At 38.9% G+C, this 16,558-nt stretch overlaps 3 protein-coding genes across 4 annotated transcripts in view; 2 read left to right on the top strand and 1 right to left on the bottom strand.

The window, feature by feature from the left end:
• The window catches only part of LOC148084539 (tubulin beta-4 chain-like), a 35,703-nt gene extending 26,747 nt beyond the window's left edge, over nucleotides 1–8,956 (top strand). The window contains exons 2-6 of one of the 2 annotated variants that reach the window (XM_087787629.1): nucleotides 6,152–6,199; nucleotides 6,265–6,373; nucleotides 6,441–6,551; nucleotides 6,616–6,860; nucleotides 7,808–8,956. In XM_087787629.1, the coding sequence (XP_087643755.1) occupies nucleotides 6,152–6,199; nucleotides 6,265–6,373; nucleotides 6,441–6,551; nucleotides 6,616–6,860; nucleotides 7,808–8,617 (1,323 nt within the window). In that variant the 3' untranslated portion in view covers nucleotides 8,618–8,956. Of the gene's footprint in view, nucleotides 1–6,124; nucleotides 6,200–6,264; nucleotides 6,374–6,440; nucleotides 6,552–6,615; nucleotides 6,861–7,807 lie in introns of those variants that run through there. The other variant, XM_087787628.1, reaches the window with a different exon arrangement.
• fam221a (family with sequence similarity 221 member A) lies at nucleotides 3,821–5,604 on the bottom strand. Its single transcript, XM_087787630.1, has 6 exons — nucleotides 5,521–5,604; nucleotides 5,082–5,255; nucleotides 4,831–5,021; nucleotides 4,586–4,655; nucleotides 4,391–4,521; nucleotides 3,821–4,020 (listed from the first exon to the last, which is right to left on the bottom strand). Exons 1-6 carry the CDS (start codon nucleotides 5,583–5,585, stop codon nucleotides 3,965–3,967), a joined length of 687 nt encoding a protein of 228 aa, XP_087643756.1. The 5' UTR covers nucleotides 5,586–5,604; the 3' UTR covers nucleotides 3,821–3,964.
• A 1,843-nt stretch (nucleotides 8,957–10,799) lies between the features above and the next one.
• On the top strand, nucleotides 10,800–16,457 carry ccdc126 (coiled-coil domain containing 126). Its single transcript, XM_087787631.1, has 3 exons — nucleotides 10,800–10,960; nucleotides 14,170–14,624; nucleotides 14,933–16,457. The coding sequence occupies exons 2-3, from the start codon at nucleotides 14,387–14,389 to the stop codon at nucleotides 15,166–15,168; spliced, it is 474 nt and encodes a 157-aa protein (XP_087643757.1). The 5' UTR covers nucleotides 10,800–10,960; nucleotides 14,170–14,386; the 3' UTR covers nucleotides 15,169–16,457.
• The last annotated feature ends 101 nt before the right edge of the window (nucleotides 16,458–16,558 follow it).

Here is a 16,558-nt window from a genome sequence, read left to right as displayed (position 1 = left end):
CAAACAACCTGGAGCAACATGCAATATCCAGTATCTGTCAATGTTTAATTTTTTAACTTTTAACTCTGTTTTAAAGACAAAATGAATCCAAACATCAGCTTTAAAAGCTGATGTTAAATATATATTTAACCTTTGAAACAACAGTTTACTTTAATTCAAAGTTATTTCATTTATTTAAAAGAATTGATCTGATTTGACATGATTTAAAAGTAAGTTAATAAAGCATTCAACGGTGTCATGACTAAACTAAACTTGTTGAAAGTATTTTTGTGTCATCATTGATTGTCCTGAAGTTCGTGGAATTTAAATTTAGCGCTGACATCACACACGAAACTCAGCGCTGTCAGCCTTTAGATAAACACAAACTCTCTATTTATTGTATGAGGCAGATTTCAATGATGAAGTCAACGTTTGTTATTGTTGACTTTCATGTGTCAAATGAACGTTTCGCACGTCTCTACAGAACAGCAAAGTTAACTGCTTTGTTTATGTTTCATCTTTATTGTTTCTTATCTGCTCATATTCTTTGTCGTGATGCTTCTCTAGATGTTGAAACTTCAAGCGTGATACATCCTCCTCCACACCTCCGCTCACATCTTCACTGCAGCAGAGCTGACGTGACGTCAGCGCAAATATATATATATATATATACGTATATAGATTAAATTTCGATACAGTGCTATTGGATATCGCTACAGTATTGTGAATAACAATATTGCAATATATCCTTATATCGATATTTTCTTTCACCACTATATTCTACACATTCTTGCTCCTTTGCAGGGTTATCTTCTTCAGTTAACCTGACTGAAACAAGCTTCTTCATGTGTCTCAGGCTAATGTTACTTGTAAAACAATGTTTTTTTGAATAAAACAACTTTTAGACAGATATAATCAATACATCAGAAATTATATAATTTATTCTTTCATTTTGTGCCCCGGTATTAAATGCCCCCCAGGCTGGTACGGCGCCCTGATCCGGTTTCGAGGGACCAATGGTGTGAAGGCTCTGAATACAGAGTGAGTCTAAACTGGCATCTGTGCAGCCATCTCAAGGCTTTAGCAAACCAGTTTAATGTTGGTACATTTGAAACAATATATTTAATAAGAAGCCATATCTTCATTTAAACACATTTTCATTGTAATGGACTATTTGTGTTTTATGTTCTGTCAGTTCATTTTTTGGCTTTAATGATTTCTTCAAGTCCCCAAGCAAAATATAAACCCACAACAAAAGTTTGTTACATGTTTGTTATTGTGCGTGACTCTTACACAACAATCATATTTACCTACTTTAGTCAGTCATGGTGGGTGAAATTGTCAGTGTAATTTAATTGTGACTATCTAGCAACAGACTTGCAAAGATGCCTCTGTTCCAAGAATGTTCTGGAGACTTATTTTGAATAAGAAAAAGAGAGAATATACCTGAAACTGTGCAAGGTAGCACAATGTCAGATCTTGCAGCAGTATCTTAAAATGTGACAATGAAAATAAATGATTAGGTTAGAAAGACAGTTTGGAAACATTGTCTTGCCGATATAATCTTTGCAAGGGACAAAAGCTGTATATTGTAACCTATAACTACCTAAATTATGAAATTACCCGTATTTTGTTTCAGGATTTCTTCCCATGATTTGATATCAATAATGACACATCCTTCCGCCTCAGCACACACGGACTCAGGTGTTATACAGAAACCCTTCAGGCACAGCTTACATGCAACCACAGGTGACTGGCGTCACTCTGGCACCAGCTGTGCCCGTGAGCCCGTCCAGATCGTCACTCAAGTCTGGATCATCGCAGCATTTGAGTGGGAGTAAACATCACTTTGTGAGCTTTACATCTCACATGAAAGTGGACCTGACAAATAGAAATCACAGCTATCTTTAGTATCTGAAAGCCTTCGCCACTGCTTATCTTCCATGAGGAATGGGATTAATTAATCCTAGATAATTGATGGATCTGATGAATTGAAAGACCTGCGCTTGTAAATTTCACTCTTTTGGATTCTGCTGTTATTTTTGGGTTATTTGAAATGGGTTTGTTTTTAAGGATGTGAGACGACGCTCACTGAGGGCCGACCTCAAACATGACTGTGGACATCTCGCAGTCATCTGCGCTACACTAAATTAGAAGCACAAGCTATACATTGTGGCAGGAACACTGACGTCTGTTGGGTCAAAGTTAGATATATGGGTCCCACCATGAGAGACATGTGGCAGAACCATCAAAGCTGTTTGTGACTCCAAGTGACTTCCCAGGTGACACAGAAAGGTTTTTGTGATGCAACTGTCTCCATTAGATAGATAGAAATAACTTTATTGATCAGCTACTATTGGTGCGCAATCTAATGCTCACATGTCACATGATCCAGGTCTTGAAGTGACAAGTCTTGGGTTCCTTTTATTGCATCTACGTTTGATTTGAGCGACAGCAGTTAAAACTTGCCATTTAGTTGAAGCCCACTAGAGGGCGGCGTGATGTCATTGGCATGTTCTAGAACAGTGGTCACTATAGTTACCCACAGGGGACCAGGCTGCCCTCAGGGTCCATGTATGCAGGCCTGTTTAAAGAAATATATTGAAATAATTGTTAATAACACAACATCATTTATCATCAAGGAAATCTGGGGTAGAAATGAATGAAAATATATTTTTCACGAATTGCTGATATTTATTAAGTAACTAGTATTATATTTTTAGACCATAGTTCTTATACATTTGTTTCGTATTAAACAAACCTAAGTGGTTGTTGTTGTTTGTGAATGACTCTTAAAAAGTATAATATTTATTTAGTGGACAACAGAGACATTAACGAAAACACAACAATGTTAAGACATCTATGGTCCTATCTACAATGAAATGCCAAGGGTTAGAGTTGAAGATAAAATATTAGCGTGACAATGGTAAATTACTAAATTGCTAAGAAACATATTCATTCTTTATTGCTATTGGGACTGATTTATAAATGGAGATCTCAGCAACGGCACCATCAAGTTAGTATGGCAGAAGTGATGACTCTGGAAACCAAATAAAATATGTTCCGTTGATGCTACGTTGTTGCTGAAACAATAATGTTTATACTGTGGTCACAAAGGTTTTGTCAATGCTGTGTTGCTGCTTCTGCAGTTACAAAAAAATATTGCAAATAAAATTATTGTGTTACCTAATGGTGTTAAACTCATGCACAGAGTATTAAAGAAAGACATTTACATTAATGTTTATAAATTGCTCTTTTCATCATACATCATATAAGGATGTCAACAGTATTAGATGCTGATACAAACACTTTAATCATCACATTTTCTTCTTTTCACATCATATTTTCTTATTATTTTTGAGTAGAAATGAGAATCTATGTCCGTTAGCTTATCTTAAACACTAACATCATGTTTCATTGTACAACACTGGCAGTAAAAGTTCTTGATTGTGATTTTTCATGCATCACAATATTAACATGAATCTGTGTTTAATTTTGAGTCCAATGCGGTCCAAACCGTTGGGTGGACCGCATAAATTAATTTGGATGGCCAGATTTTGCCCCAGACCCTTGCATTCACACATTTTCAGAAAGTAAGTGGCAATTTAATTCATGTAGAAAATGAATCTGGTCCACTTGTATCCACGGTCTTGTTCTAATATCCACTAGCCAAAGTTTGTGTCTATAGGAGAAAGTAGATCAGAAATTTTGTTCTGATGGCTGAGGAAACTGTTTCTGATCCATTTGGGGAAATGTATACTTTATCTTTTCTACTGTGGAACAATGCCTATAGATACCTGAACTCCTATACCTATTTATTATTTTATTTCTGGGTGTTTTCTTTTTTTTTGGTATATTGCTCTTGCTGTTGTTAAACCGAATTTCCCCTCGCGGGACAAATAAAGGTTTCCGATTCTGATTCTGAACACGCTTGAATATCATGCAGTCAGTTTTCTGGATTGTTCTTCGCCGTGTCTGATGTTGCTCAGCTCTGTCTGCCAGTCTTTGTGTGTCCAGGGATCTGTGGTTCAGTTGCTGCACCTGTGATAGAAAAGGATAGTTGGATAGGAGGTTTTATTTGTGATCATGGACACAAGTTGTGTGTGTTGGAAAGAAATAACAAGACAGTAGATGGTGTAAAGAAAAAAACAAAGAAGAAACATATTAAATGTGTTTTATATACATGGTTAAATGAAAAGTAATTCACATATGTAACAGTAAAAAGGGCACACAGATCCGTTTAAAGCTTTTCTGCTTCATATAAAAACAATTTTTGCAGTTTTTACTTTAGTGTGTTACAAGTTGTCCCATTATTTTGAGGCAATTTCACCCTGTCCTAGTTTTTAGCCACAGAATGTATTTTGGTCCCCTTTTGGAAATAGAATTGCCAGCCCTTGATGGAAACACTCACCGGCACCATTATTTTCCAGGCTGAGGTATCCATCCAAGCAGCTGAACCCTGTGAGCCCCCCCATAGCAGCGTAAGGGACGTCCCTCCCCACAGGCAGGCCTCGGTCCGTCCTCTCTGCCTTCGTCTCAACCTGACAAAGAAATATAACAGTCATTGTCTGCGAGATATAAAAATGACATATAGTATATACTTTCCAGGGTTCTGTGTGAGTAATTGGGTTGTCCACAGCCACACCGAGCAGGACTCTCGAACCCAAGGCATCTACCTGTCAATCACAGGTGAGGCTTAAAAAAAGACATAAAGGCTTATCCAGGTGTAAAGTTACTGCCACACAGGGAAGGCGTCACATTGATACACATGATTCTACATACATCTGTGGGGTCTTATAACCTCTCAGTACTCACTAAAAAGGTGTGGTCAATATGGGCGTATTAACTTACACTTCTTGCTTGAGTGTTCTGCAGCTTCACTGTGATCGTTTGGTAAGTGTTTACACCGGCACCGGACCTGGACCGACCCATTCTGAGGCACATACTCAAACGCAACGCAGTGACATCCAGTGACCTTACAGCGGAGAGTCAAAGGTCGCTCAGATGGGACCTCCTCAAAGTCTGTTTTGTGCTGTTTGTATCTGAAGAAGAACACGTTGGTGTACATGGAAACATCCCATCTTTGTTTAAGGTATCAATACCTGTGTGAGCAGAAGCACTGAGTCTCAGGACCCACCAGTCTGCAGTCGATTCCTCCAGGAACACCGAAGCTGACAAACAGCCGGTTCTTCGTCCGCTGTGGGATCATCTTCCTTTTGTACGCCTCGTATTGTTCTGGAGTGAACAGAGTGCCTCCATCATCTTCACCAACGATCCTAGTAAAGGCAGAGAAGCATTCATGACACACACTGTTACATATAATTCAATGTAGAAAAACAGCTTGATGCCTTTTCATCCATTATTGTCTTGACTCTTATTCAGTTATATGGAAATATAAAACCGATTTATCTTGAGTGCCTATAAATATGACAAACACATTCAGAAAACAATCTATTATTACTATATTGATCAATACAACCCATAGTGGACTGCCACTATTATTGATCAATATGGTCATTAAAAAGTATGATTTCAACAAACCTTCTGTACTCCAAATAATCATCCACCGCTTTTGTTGTGGATGTTTCTAAATGTATTCTCTCCATTCCTTGTGTTGAAAGAGGAAAGAAACTAGGTTACCAAAAAGTCAAGGGCCATCAATGTTTACGAACATCAGCACGGTTTCCATAGAGACGATCACAGCGCCCTCAAGTGGCTAAATAAGCAACTGAAAGAGACGTCGTTAAAATGAAAGAAAGTTTCCGATCGGAGTAACTGACAGTTAAAATGAATGTCTCCAAATTTATGATAGAGTTATTACTCTTAAAAAACAGTGCTCATTTTTTTTCTTCATCCCAAATGTTGGACCATTTTTGTGACTTTTATCATTCTAACTCGCTCTTTAGTGTCTTTGTTACTTCACTACCCCGTTATCAAAGGTCGTGTGAGGATGTTGCCCATCCTAGAATATAAATATAACACAGCCTCCATGTCACTGCATCTTCAGTTCAACCTACCTTTTTGAGCGTCAGTAAGCAGGTCTAACAACAATAGTGAGTGAAGCATTTAAAGGCTTCTCGATGGAAGCGTCAGCTCATAATTCTATTACATTTACTTTATGTGCGCTCATGTTTAACTTTAATATTTTACTTCCAGGTCCACTATGAGGGAGATTGTGCACCTTCAGGCTGGCCAGTGTGGAAACCAGATTGGTGCTAAGGTCAGACCGAATCACACAATCGTCATAGAAACGGTCATTTCATATCTTTTACTTTGTTTCCTCAGTTCTGGGAAGTGATCAGTGACGAGCACGGCATTGATCCAACAGGGACTTACAATGGTGACTGTGACCTGCAGCTGGACAGGATCAACGTTTACTACAACGAGGCCACAGGTCACCTGCAAGAAAGACTTAGATATAAGAGAAAATTGGCTACATGTTCTTCTCTGACTTTTTGCAGGAGGTAAATATGTACCTCGAGCCATCCTTGTCGACTTGGAACCAGGAACCATGGACTCAGTGAGATCTGGACCATATGGACAGATCTTCAGACCAGACAATTTTGTGTTTGGTGGGTTTAAGACTTTTTTTTTAGCTCCAATAGCACCTTTCAACATATTTTATTTCCTTCTCAGGTCAATCTGGGGCAGGAAACAACTGGGCCAAAGGCCATTACACTGAAGGAGCAGAGTTAGTCGACTCAGTCCTGGACGTGGTCCGTAAAGAGTCTGAAAGCTGCGACTGTCTGCAGGGCTTCCAGCTCACCCACTCCCTGGGTGGAGGGACCGGATCTGGAATGGGGACTCTGCTGATCACCAAGATCCGTGAAGAATATCCTGATCGTATCATGAACACTTTCAGCGTTGTGCCGTCCCCAAAGGTAAGAAAGTTACAGAACATTAAATGGACATAATGATAGTTTTAGTTGGTCTTTTCCTAGAATGTCTGAGTTGTTGACCTAGTTGAGTGCTTTAGTAATCAATGTTGCGTCTGCCAAGGTTATGTAAACAACGTTCTCAGTGCCATCAGAATATTGTGTGGTTGAATTAACATTTCAGATGTTGAAGATGTTGTTTTTTATTTATTTGATTTATTTTAGCATTTATTTTTTTAATAATTGAATTCAATATTTTGTATATTGAGATATAATTGAAAAAAAGGGTTCTTGTGTAAACTGTAAAAAACGTTTTTATTCATTTTAAAATAATTTGGGATTTTAAAAATCAATCAAAAAAATTGAACCTTTCAATATAGAAATTATTTAATTCAATCGTTTAAAAACAGGCACACCAATGCTTTAAGAACAAAACTTCAGTAATGAAACAAAATCAGCATTTGAAATGTTAAATTAAACTAGTTATTCTGATGGCACTGATATACTTAAATACCGGCAACTCAAAGATGGATGAGAAGAGTTCAATTAAGTTTTCAGGAGACGTGCGCTTTGTTTACTGCCACCTGCTGTTTCTTTGAATACACTATTATTGATATTCAAAATGCTAAGTCAAGTTATATAGCTGAAGGGTTGATATTGGGTAAAAGAGAAAACCACAATCGGAATGGACATGACAACACAATTATATGACAACTCTGCTGTGAAGTCTATGTTTAATAGCAAATGGAACGCAGCACACACACTTTATGGGAATAGTTGTCGGGATGACGCGTTCCTATAAGGCCGGGTCAGTCTTCCCTCTCTTCAGGTAGGCCCACCGTACTTCCGGTTCCGTAAATCAAATAGATCAGTAAAACGTTCTCACAAATGAGTTTGTGTTGACATTTGTACTGGCCACTCCTTTAAATGTGTGTAACACAATTGTCCCCCAGGTGTCGGACACAGTGGTTGAGCCTTACAATGCAACTCTGTCAGTCCACCAGCTGGTGGAGAACACAGACGAAACATACTGCATTGACAATGAAGCCTTGTATGACATCTGCTTCAGAACCCTTAAACTGACCACGCCGACCTACGGTGACCTGAACCACCTGGTGTCAGCCACCATGAGTGGAGTCACCACCTGCCTGCGTTTCCCCGGTCAGCTCAATGCTGATCTACGCAAGCTGGCCGTCAACATGGTTCCATTCCCCCGACTGCACTTTTTCATGCCTGGCTTTGCCCCACTGACCAGCAGAGGCAGCCAGCAGTACCGAGCCCTCACAGTACCAGAGCTCACGCAGCAAATGTTCGACTCCAAGAACATGATGGCTGCCTGCGACCCACGTCGCGGTCGGTACCTCACGGTCGCCGCCGTGTTCCGTGGGCGCATGTCCATGAAAGAGGTGGATGAGCAGATGCTCAATGTCCAGAATAAAAACAGCAGTTACTTTGTTGAGTGGATACCCAACAACGTGAAAACTGCTGTCTGTGACATACCCCCCCGCGGCCTCAAGATGGCGGTCACATTTGTGGGCAACAGCACGGCCATTCAGGAGCTGTTCAAGCGTGTCTCTGAGCAGTTCACCTCGATGTTCAGACGCAAGGCCTTCTTGCACTGGTACACGGGCGAAGGTATGGATGAGATGGAGTTCACTGAGGCTGAGAGCAACATGAACGACCTGGTCTCTGAGTACCAGCAGTACCAGGACGCCACTGCAGAGGAGGAGGGGGAATTTGATGAAGGTGACGAAGAGGGTTGAATGAGCAAGAGTTTGATATGACGTCTTTGATCAAGACAACAAACAGGAACAGATGCCATGACCCCATCGTCCTTTTTCATCTGTTTGTCTTTCAATTTTTGTGTAGATGCATTTACTGACATCTGTTATCAGTCTCTATACATGTACGTCTTATGCTCACACGGTTTCCTCCGGGTGCTCCGGTTTTCCCATCACAATTAATAAAAATGAACCAATATTGGCTAGTTAGTAAATGCAACATGACTTGGACAGAGGATTAGTGTCAACATAGAATGAAGGTTATTTTGACTGTAATATATTTCCTAAGAATAACGACTTATTAAAGCTGAATCACAGAAGTGAACCAACAATTTTGCTGTATTTATTAAAGATGGTCATAGAAAGTTGGAAAGGAAGGTTCACAAAATTGTCTTCAAGTTGTTTTTTGATGTCTTATGTAAGCTTCATATTCAACTTATAGACATGATCCTTATCCATACCAACCTTGGATCTCATTTCATGCTGCAAATGAAAATAAAATTGCTGAGTTAAATATATCTGGTGGACATTGTCTTGTGAGCTCGTATTCTTATAAACATGACCTACTTATTCAAGTACTATTTGAAATAAGTTTGTATTTACATTGTATTGTAAATGCAACATTGAGCTCCTCTTTTCTCTAGAAGGAAATGCTAGTGGGCTTGTTAAGGTAATTAAACAGGACAGCTATATTAAACATAATAAAATTTGTTGTGGACTCAAGTGCCGATGTTTAGTTGACACTATATAAACATTCTTATATCTACTTGAAAGCAGAGGGAAACATCCCTGACATGCATTGCTTTCAGGCAATGAGGAAATTATTAAAATACCAATACTGTGCAAAAGTGTGTAGAAAACCATCTTTGACATGATCCACAAGGAGGGAAAGCCTAAAAGGTAATTGTAAAATAAGTTGGATGTTCTCAAAGTGCTGTAACCAACAAAATTAAAAGAAAGTTACCTGAAAGGAAAAGTGTAGAAGAAAAAGGTGCAGAAGCCGCAGGGATGACTTGAGTCTGTAGAAGATTGTCAGGAAAGGGTCCATTCAAATGTGTAGGGGAACTTCACAACGAGTGGACCGAGGCTGGAGTCAGTACATCAAGAGCCACCACACACGGACGGATCCTGCAAGTGGGCTTCAAATGTTTTATTCGTCTTATCAAGCTGCTCCTGAACAACAAACAACGTCAGGAACGTGTCCACTGGTCTAGAGACAAAAATAACTGATCCTTTTCTCAGTGGTCCAAAGTCCTCTTTTCCGATGAGAGAAAATGTTGGATTTCATTTGGGAACCAAGAGTCTTGAGGAAGAAAGGAGATGCACACGATGCATGTGGTCCACTGTGAAGTCTCCTCAGTCTGTGTTGGTTTGGGGGCCATGTCATCTGCTACACTGAGCTTTATTGAGTCCAGAGTCAATGCAGCTGTCTATCAGGAGATTTAAGAACACTTCATGGCTCCTTCAGCAGACAAGCTTTATGGAGATGCTGACTTCATTTTCCAACCAGAAATGGAACCAGCCCACACTGCCAAAAGTACCAAAACCTGGTTAAAAAAAATAAGTGTTTTTCAATCACAGGATGCGACACCAACATAACAGTTGACACTAGAAACAGCACAGCCAATTGTATATAATACAACATATGTTTACTTTTCTGCGTATGATAAGGCCAGGAGAGAATCCCTTGCTGGTCCTGACAGTCCACCATTGATATAATGGAGTTGCATTACATTTATTAAACTATAACAATTACATTTCTTGAAAGATAACATGTATGTGCTTTTGAATTAAGCATTAATATCCTAATATAAAGTCTCATTTATCTAATGACTGTTGTGTTATCAGTTTTATCTTGATCTTTAAAATATATACTTTATTGAATATTGTTTTGATTGTTTAAGCGCTTTGTGACCCTGGTCTGGAAAATCGCTATACAAATAAAAATTACTTACTTACTTACGACTGAAAGAAGTTGTCAATAAATGCCAACGGCTGACTACATTACCCAGGATGCAGCAGCGGTGACGCAGCAGCGGGGGAACCATGACAGTTGGGACAGTTGCATGCTTCTAGCTGCCGGATTTAGCTCCAAAGACTGCTGTCTCTGCGGCGCTGGAGTATCGGACAACTTCTGTCGAATCGAAATGTTCACATGAGGACGCAGAGGTCTATGGCGCAGTTCTGGACCAGATGACCTCCGCGGCGTCTGTAAACGGCTGCGGAACAGAAGCATCAGAGAGCCAGAGGTGCAGCTGGACCTCAAACCTCACTGGTGTCCTGGAGGTTCACCTTTGCTCTCTCCGCGACACGGCCAGCTGAACGGTGAGCGAGTCTGTGCTGATCCATTGTCATTATTGAAAACATTATTTGTGTGTTGTTTGTCTGGTTTTGCTGATCTTTCTGTTCAAACATGTCAAACATGTCAAACATGACGTATAAGCTTCCTGACACACGCCTGGAGATACGTGTGCTTAACTGTTGAATATACTGTATATATAGATATATATTATATATATGGTGAGGGCTGTCACGGTCAACGTCCAGATGAGGGTTATTGTTGTTGCAGTGTGTTAGAGGTCAGCTTTAAGAAACACACACACAGTCCAGCAAAAATAAGTGGAGCATTCATTGTGTTGGAAGTGACTGAGTGGTGTGTGTTTCCTCAGAACAATGGCCAGAACTGGTGAGTGTCCGGGCTGGATGGTGTGCATGAGAAGCTACTGTGCACTTTTGCAACAGGCAGACTTCTGCCTTTTTTTTTAGAACAAATGCACTCAAATATATGTTCTGATTTGTTACACCGTACCTTGACTGAATGTTATTTACCTGTGTCTTTATGTCACGTTGAGATGTTATGATGGTTTAGTTTAGCAGAAATGTTTAGTCACTCAACTTTAGTCAAATGATTTGCTACACCCATTTCTAGCTAGTTTGGCTTTACCAGTGTTACACTAGATTTTAATCCGTCTGTCATTCATGACTACCTCAGCCTATATAACATTTTCATAGGAATGTAGGTCAAATATCTAAGATGCAACATTTCATAAAAATATCATGTGCATTTGGTAGTGTATGTATGTTTCTTTTTCCACTTTTAATAGATTTTAAACATGACACAAGTGTCATGTTTTGATTTATTGTATTTGTTTTGTTTGACAAGTTGCTCATAGCTATTTTCTAATGGACTGTATTAAACTAACCTGATAATTTAACACTATCCAGGCAGCAGCTTCCCTTTATTCTCTTGTGTGGTGTTGTTATAATAAAATGCAGTATAGTTGTAGCATTAGGCTGTGAACTTCTTAAACAGGCGTGTTGTATATTTTTAATATTTTCTGTAGTGCTCCAGACTCCCTACTAAGTTTAATGTAGCCTGATAGAATGGAAAGTGCATGTTGCAGGCTGTTGACTGATGTAGAAACCCAGCACTGGCTGTTAGTCATCGTGGTAATTTTCCATTTCTCAACCAGGAACAAATCTATTTGAATATTCATCCACATGCTCTTAAATTCTCTGGTGAAGAACAGGCAAGGGTTCAAATGATGCCACAAGTTACTTGATAATCTTTATTTGATGAATAGTAATGTTCAATATGAAGTTTTGTCGACTATAATGTTTGATCTGTGTGAACAAGTCCTGTCCAAAGATCCCTTTCTAATGCTCCAAAGTGGTTCTTGGTCATCGCCCTTCCAGGTTTGGTGCACTTTGTAAATAATTAATAAGCCAAATTATTTACAAATTGTGCTGTAGTTAAGTGATTCTGAGCAGAGAGACCCACAGGTCAGTGAAGTATTCATCCGTCTGTATGACATGGTCACCAATTACTCATTTGTTCAAAGATTCTACATGAAAACAAAAATCAAAGCACACAAGAGGTTGTGTCAATGTCAAACGTTAGATGCATGTTTTACTCACAATAACAGTTCTACAACAGATCATCATGAAGATTAGAGCTGATATAAGTTGTCTTATAAGAGATTTTAACTGTGATTTCGGTTACTTTAGTTTCTTTGCTATTTTTTGCAAGGTATTTGAGTAGAGTGACTCGTCAGTAGTGCTTTATTCTGAGGATTTAAAACTTTAGTAGCCTCTGCAGTAAGGAAAGCCACTTATTTTTCATGTTACAGTTCTACTCAAAAGCAACTGAAGGCGATGGGAATATATGAAAATGATGAATCCAAACGAATGCAAAGCTTATCTGGGTATTGTTACTTTTTACTTAGCCAAGTTGGCAACATGATGGAATGCTCTGACTCACCCAGTAACTCACTTGGTTACAGAAAAGGCTGCAAAAATTATACTTAATGATAGACGTTCTTACTTGTCATGGCTAAAATGGATCTAAAGTTTAAAGTTTTCCACTATCTGAGTGACAGTAGTTGGATTGAGCTTTCAGTTTATTCCACCTTCTTCCTCAAAGGGTCATTTATGTGAGTCCGAGTGAAACATTTACAATAACTTTTCACTCTCTAACTCGTCCTTTGCTTGACCTCGGCGGGACATCACCACCCTCTCACAGTGGATGTTTAGGAAAGTGCACGATGATTTCCATGTTACAGTCCCCCGGAGGCCTCATTAGCTATTTGTCTGCCTAATGACTTGTGTGGACAGGATTAGAAACCCAATAGCATCAGTTGTCTGTCTGTAGCTCCCGTGAGATTAGCACCACTAATCGGGTTTCTAGGGGAAGAGAATTGAAAAGAATTTTCTGATGATTGCTTCATTGTGCACTATGACCGAGTGCCAAGTTTGCGTTCCTTTTTGTGCTGTTCTAGTTATTGAACACTCGAGGCAGACCGATGAATTCACTTCAACTATTTTGAACCTGAGAAGTATTAGATATGTTTATGGCTTTAAAAAATCGGATTCTTGTGTTGCTACTTTAAAGCTGTGTGATTTGGAAATGGAACATTTAAAAAGTATATATTTATAAAAATTAAAATTGTGGAGGTGAGGTTATGGAAGTATATCAGTTCCATCGGAATATATCACGCTGGAATTTAATATTTCAAATGTTGACATTTTTTCTTTTAAACATTTTAATATTTTTTATAGAATTTAATTTAATAATTTCATATTTAAATGTTTTGTTTCGCTGTTTTATGTTTTTCTTTAATTAAAAAAAAAAAATCAAATGTTCTAAAACAAAAATGTTTGTAGCCTTTTATCTTCAGCACATAAAGGCTGGTGTAATACTACCACCATACCAAAGTTATTACTGAGCTACTTGATCCAACTTTATGGTGGTACTTATTCAACATTCTTCAATATAGAAATGATTAAATTCCTTTTCTTTTTTTTAAAACAATGCTTTAAATAAGTGTTTGAATTAAAACTTTTTGAAGTTTCAAAGAGCATCATTGAAATAATCTCTAGGAAGTTTGACCAGCTCATGACTTTTCAAAATCAAACCAATTATTACAAAACAAAGCATTAATGTAATAAAAATGTTAACAAAGTGGTGCTTTAGTAAACTGTTTTGATTGTATAAAGAAGACTGAACAAGAATCTTTTCATTTTTTGCCCTACAGATGTCCATGGCTGATCAACAATGCGGCAGAATTCCCTGACTGAACTTGAAGTCCGTTTCTGTAATTCAGGGCTAGACTTTAAGCTAGTGGTGGACCAGTCTGAGAGCTCCTGACTGCGGTCCACATCTGGTCTCCCTGAGTGCAGCACCTAATACTGTGACGCCACAACTTATCGGCTGGAGCCAGTTCCTATTTTCCCTCTGCTAACCTGAGTACCATGCCGAATGCACTTCTGCGGAGGAACATGTCCCAAAAGCTGAGTGTGCTGCTGTTAGTCTTCGGGCTGGTTTGGGGACTGATGCTGCTGCGCTACACGGTCCAGCAGCCTCGCCACCAGAGCAGCGCCGAGCTACGGGAGCAGATCCTGGAGCTCAGTCACAGATATGTGAAAGTCCTGACTGAGGAGAACCAGAACATCCTCGGAGGTCCGCAAGGAACTTCAATGGCTGGCTATGGTAAATTATTTTTTTCACTTATTGTTGTGATGAATATTAATGAAACAAATTGTTTTTGTTATTTAAAATCAAATTATTGTATTGCATGTATTTTATTGCATGTTTATATTTGTAAAGCGCTTTTCCAGACCAGGGTCACAAAGTGCTTAAACAATCTAAACAATACCCAATAAAGTATATACTTTAAAGGTCAAGATAACACCGAGACAAACGCAGAAGTCTTTGTCTCAGCCTGTTTGTTTGTAAAAACGTTGCAATGTTACAGAAAGGATTTCCTGTTATGGTTTTGTTTCCATCCTCTCTCACAGCTGACCTCAAGAGGACTATCGCCGTTTTGCTGGACGACATCCTGTCACGTCTGGTCAAACTAGAAGGAAAGATCGAGCTGACCGCCAACACCACCTCCCCGAACTCCTCCCACATAGTCGCTTCTGCTCCAGCAGCTCTACAGAGAGCCCTAAACCAGAAGATTCCTGGCAGCCATCACAGGACATCACATGTTCAACCACGCTTCTCTCGTCCCCGGCCACACCCAGGGGTCTAGTCTTGGAGATACTGAATGACTTCTGGAGCACTTTAAAAAGAGTTTCTGCTGTGTTATCAGTAGGAATAAGCAGACTTTGGGACAGTCACTCGGAGCAGAGGAGGACTTCTTAGTGGCCTGACAGATGCTGATATTTATTTTTGTTTACAAGAGCTAAGCAGAGGCTTTGTTAGAAATATCCATCTTATTTCTTTCTTTTTATAAATGTCTATTTTTCTCTGTTGGAACCGACTTTATGAACCACACGACTGTTGAAACAAATCTTTATCAATAGCAATGTGTTTGTTATACACGCTTAGCTGTTGCCTCTGCTGAATAACATGTGATTGGAAAAAATACTATGTTGCCTAATATTGAATAATCCCAAGGCTGTAATATTCACATTATCAGACAATAGATGCCAAGTTTTGTCAACTATTTACATTTTTCATCTAGGCAACATGACCACATTTTAACAGTTGGAGCACCACAGTACCAAAGTTTTATTTTTCAAAGCTGTCAATATCCATCAAATGATGGAACGTGATTAGTTGATGGGCGGGAGGCAAATGGTATCACGATTCTTACCAAGATTACAAGATGACAACATGCTGCAGTCACGCTCCTTTTTGCTTTTTATTCTGGCTAAATGCTTTTAAAGCAGAACTTTCAATAAACATGAATACATGACTTACAAGCTGCCTTGGAATGATGATTTTTTTTTTTTACTTACACAACTAACATTAAATTTCTAATTATGTTTAAGTTTAAGATTACTAATGTCCGTGTGAGTTGGGTGGAGGTTTTACTTCAACCCCATATCATTTTGACATTTGCTTTTCTGATGTGAAGTTTAACTCAATGTTGGTAAGGAAGATTGTTTCAGTTTTTTGAGCAATTATGGTCATTATTGTCAAATATTAATGGCCTTTATTCAGCTTGCCCTAACCTGAATCTGTTAAATTTTGATATTCAGAGTGGGGTATTCTGATCAACACTAGTGCATCACAGTCAGCAAACAAGAATACTGTATTAATTTGTATCTGTTGGTGACAAACTACACATGATGATGAAATCTATTTGTTACTGCTTGCCTTCTGTTTCTTGGTTCAACTACAAATATATATGTCAGCGTTTTATTCTTGTTTATCTTTTCAGTATCGACTTCATGTGCTGTACAAGCAAGTGCAGATTCATGTTGTAATAATCCTGTGGATGGACCTGTGACTCATTTACAGAATTACCCAACGTTTAAAATGCTTATCTTAAGTTTTGATACTAAAATAAAAATTGTATGAACGTTCCCTTGGCAGCTGTCGCCGTTTGCACTTCTGTCTCACCGTTGGAGAAGATATCTGCAAGGTCAGCATTCAGTCACGTGGTGTCAGGATCACATTGCAATGACTGTTCA

Source organism: Callionymus lyra, chromosome 3 (genome assembly GCF_982586985.1).
Source record: "Callionymus lyra chromosome 3, fCalLyr1.hap1.1, whole genome shotgun sequence".
Classification (NCBI taxonomy): Eukaryota; Metazoa; Chordata; class Actinopteri; order Syngnathiformes; family Callionymidae; genus Callionymus; species Callionymus lyra.
This window is presented reverse-complemented; position numbering and strand designations above follow the sequence as displayed.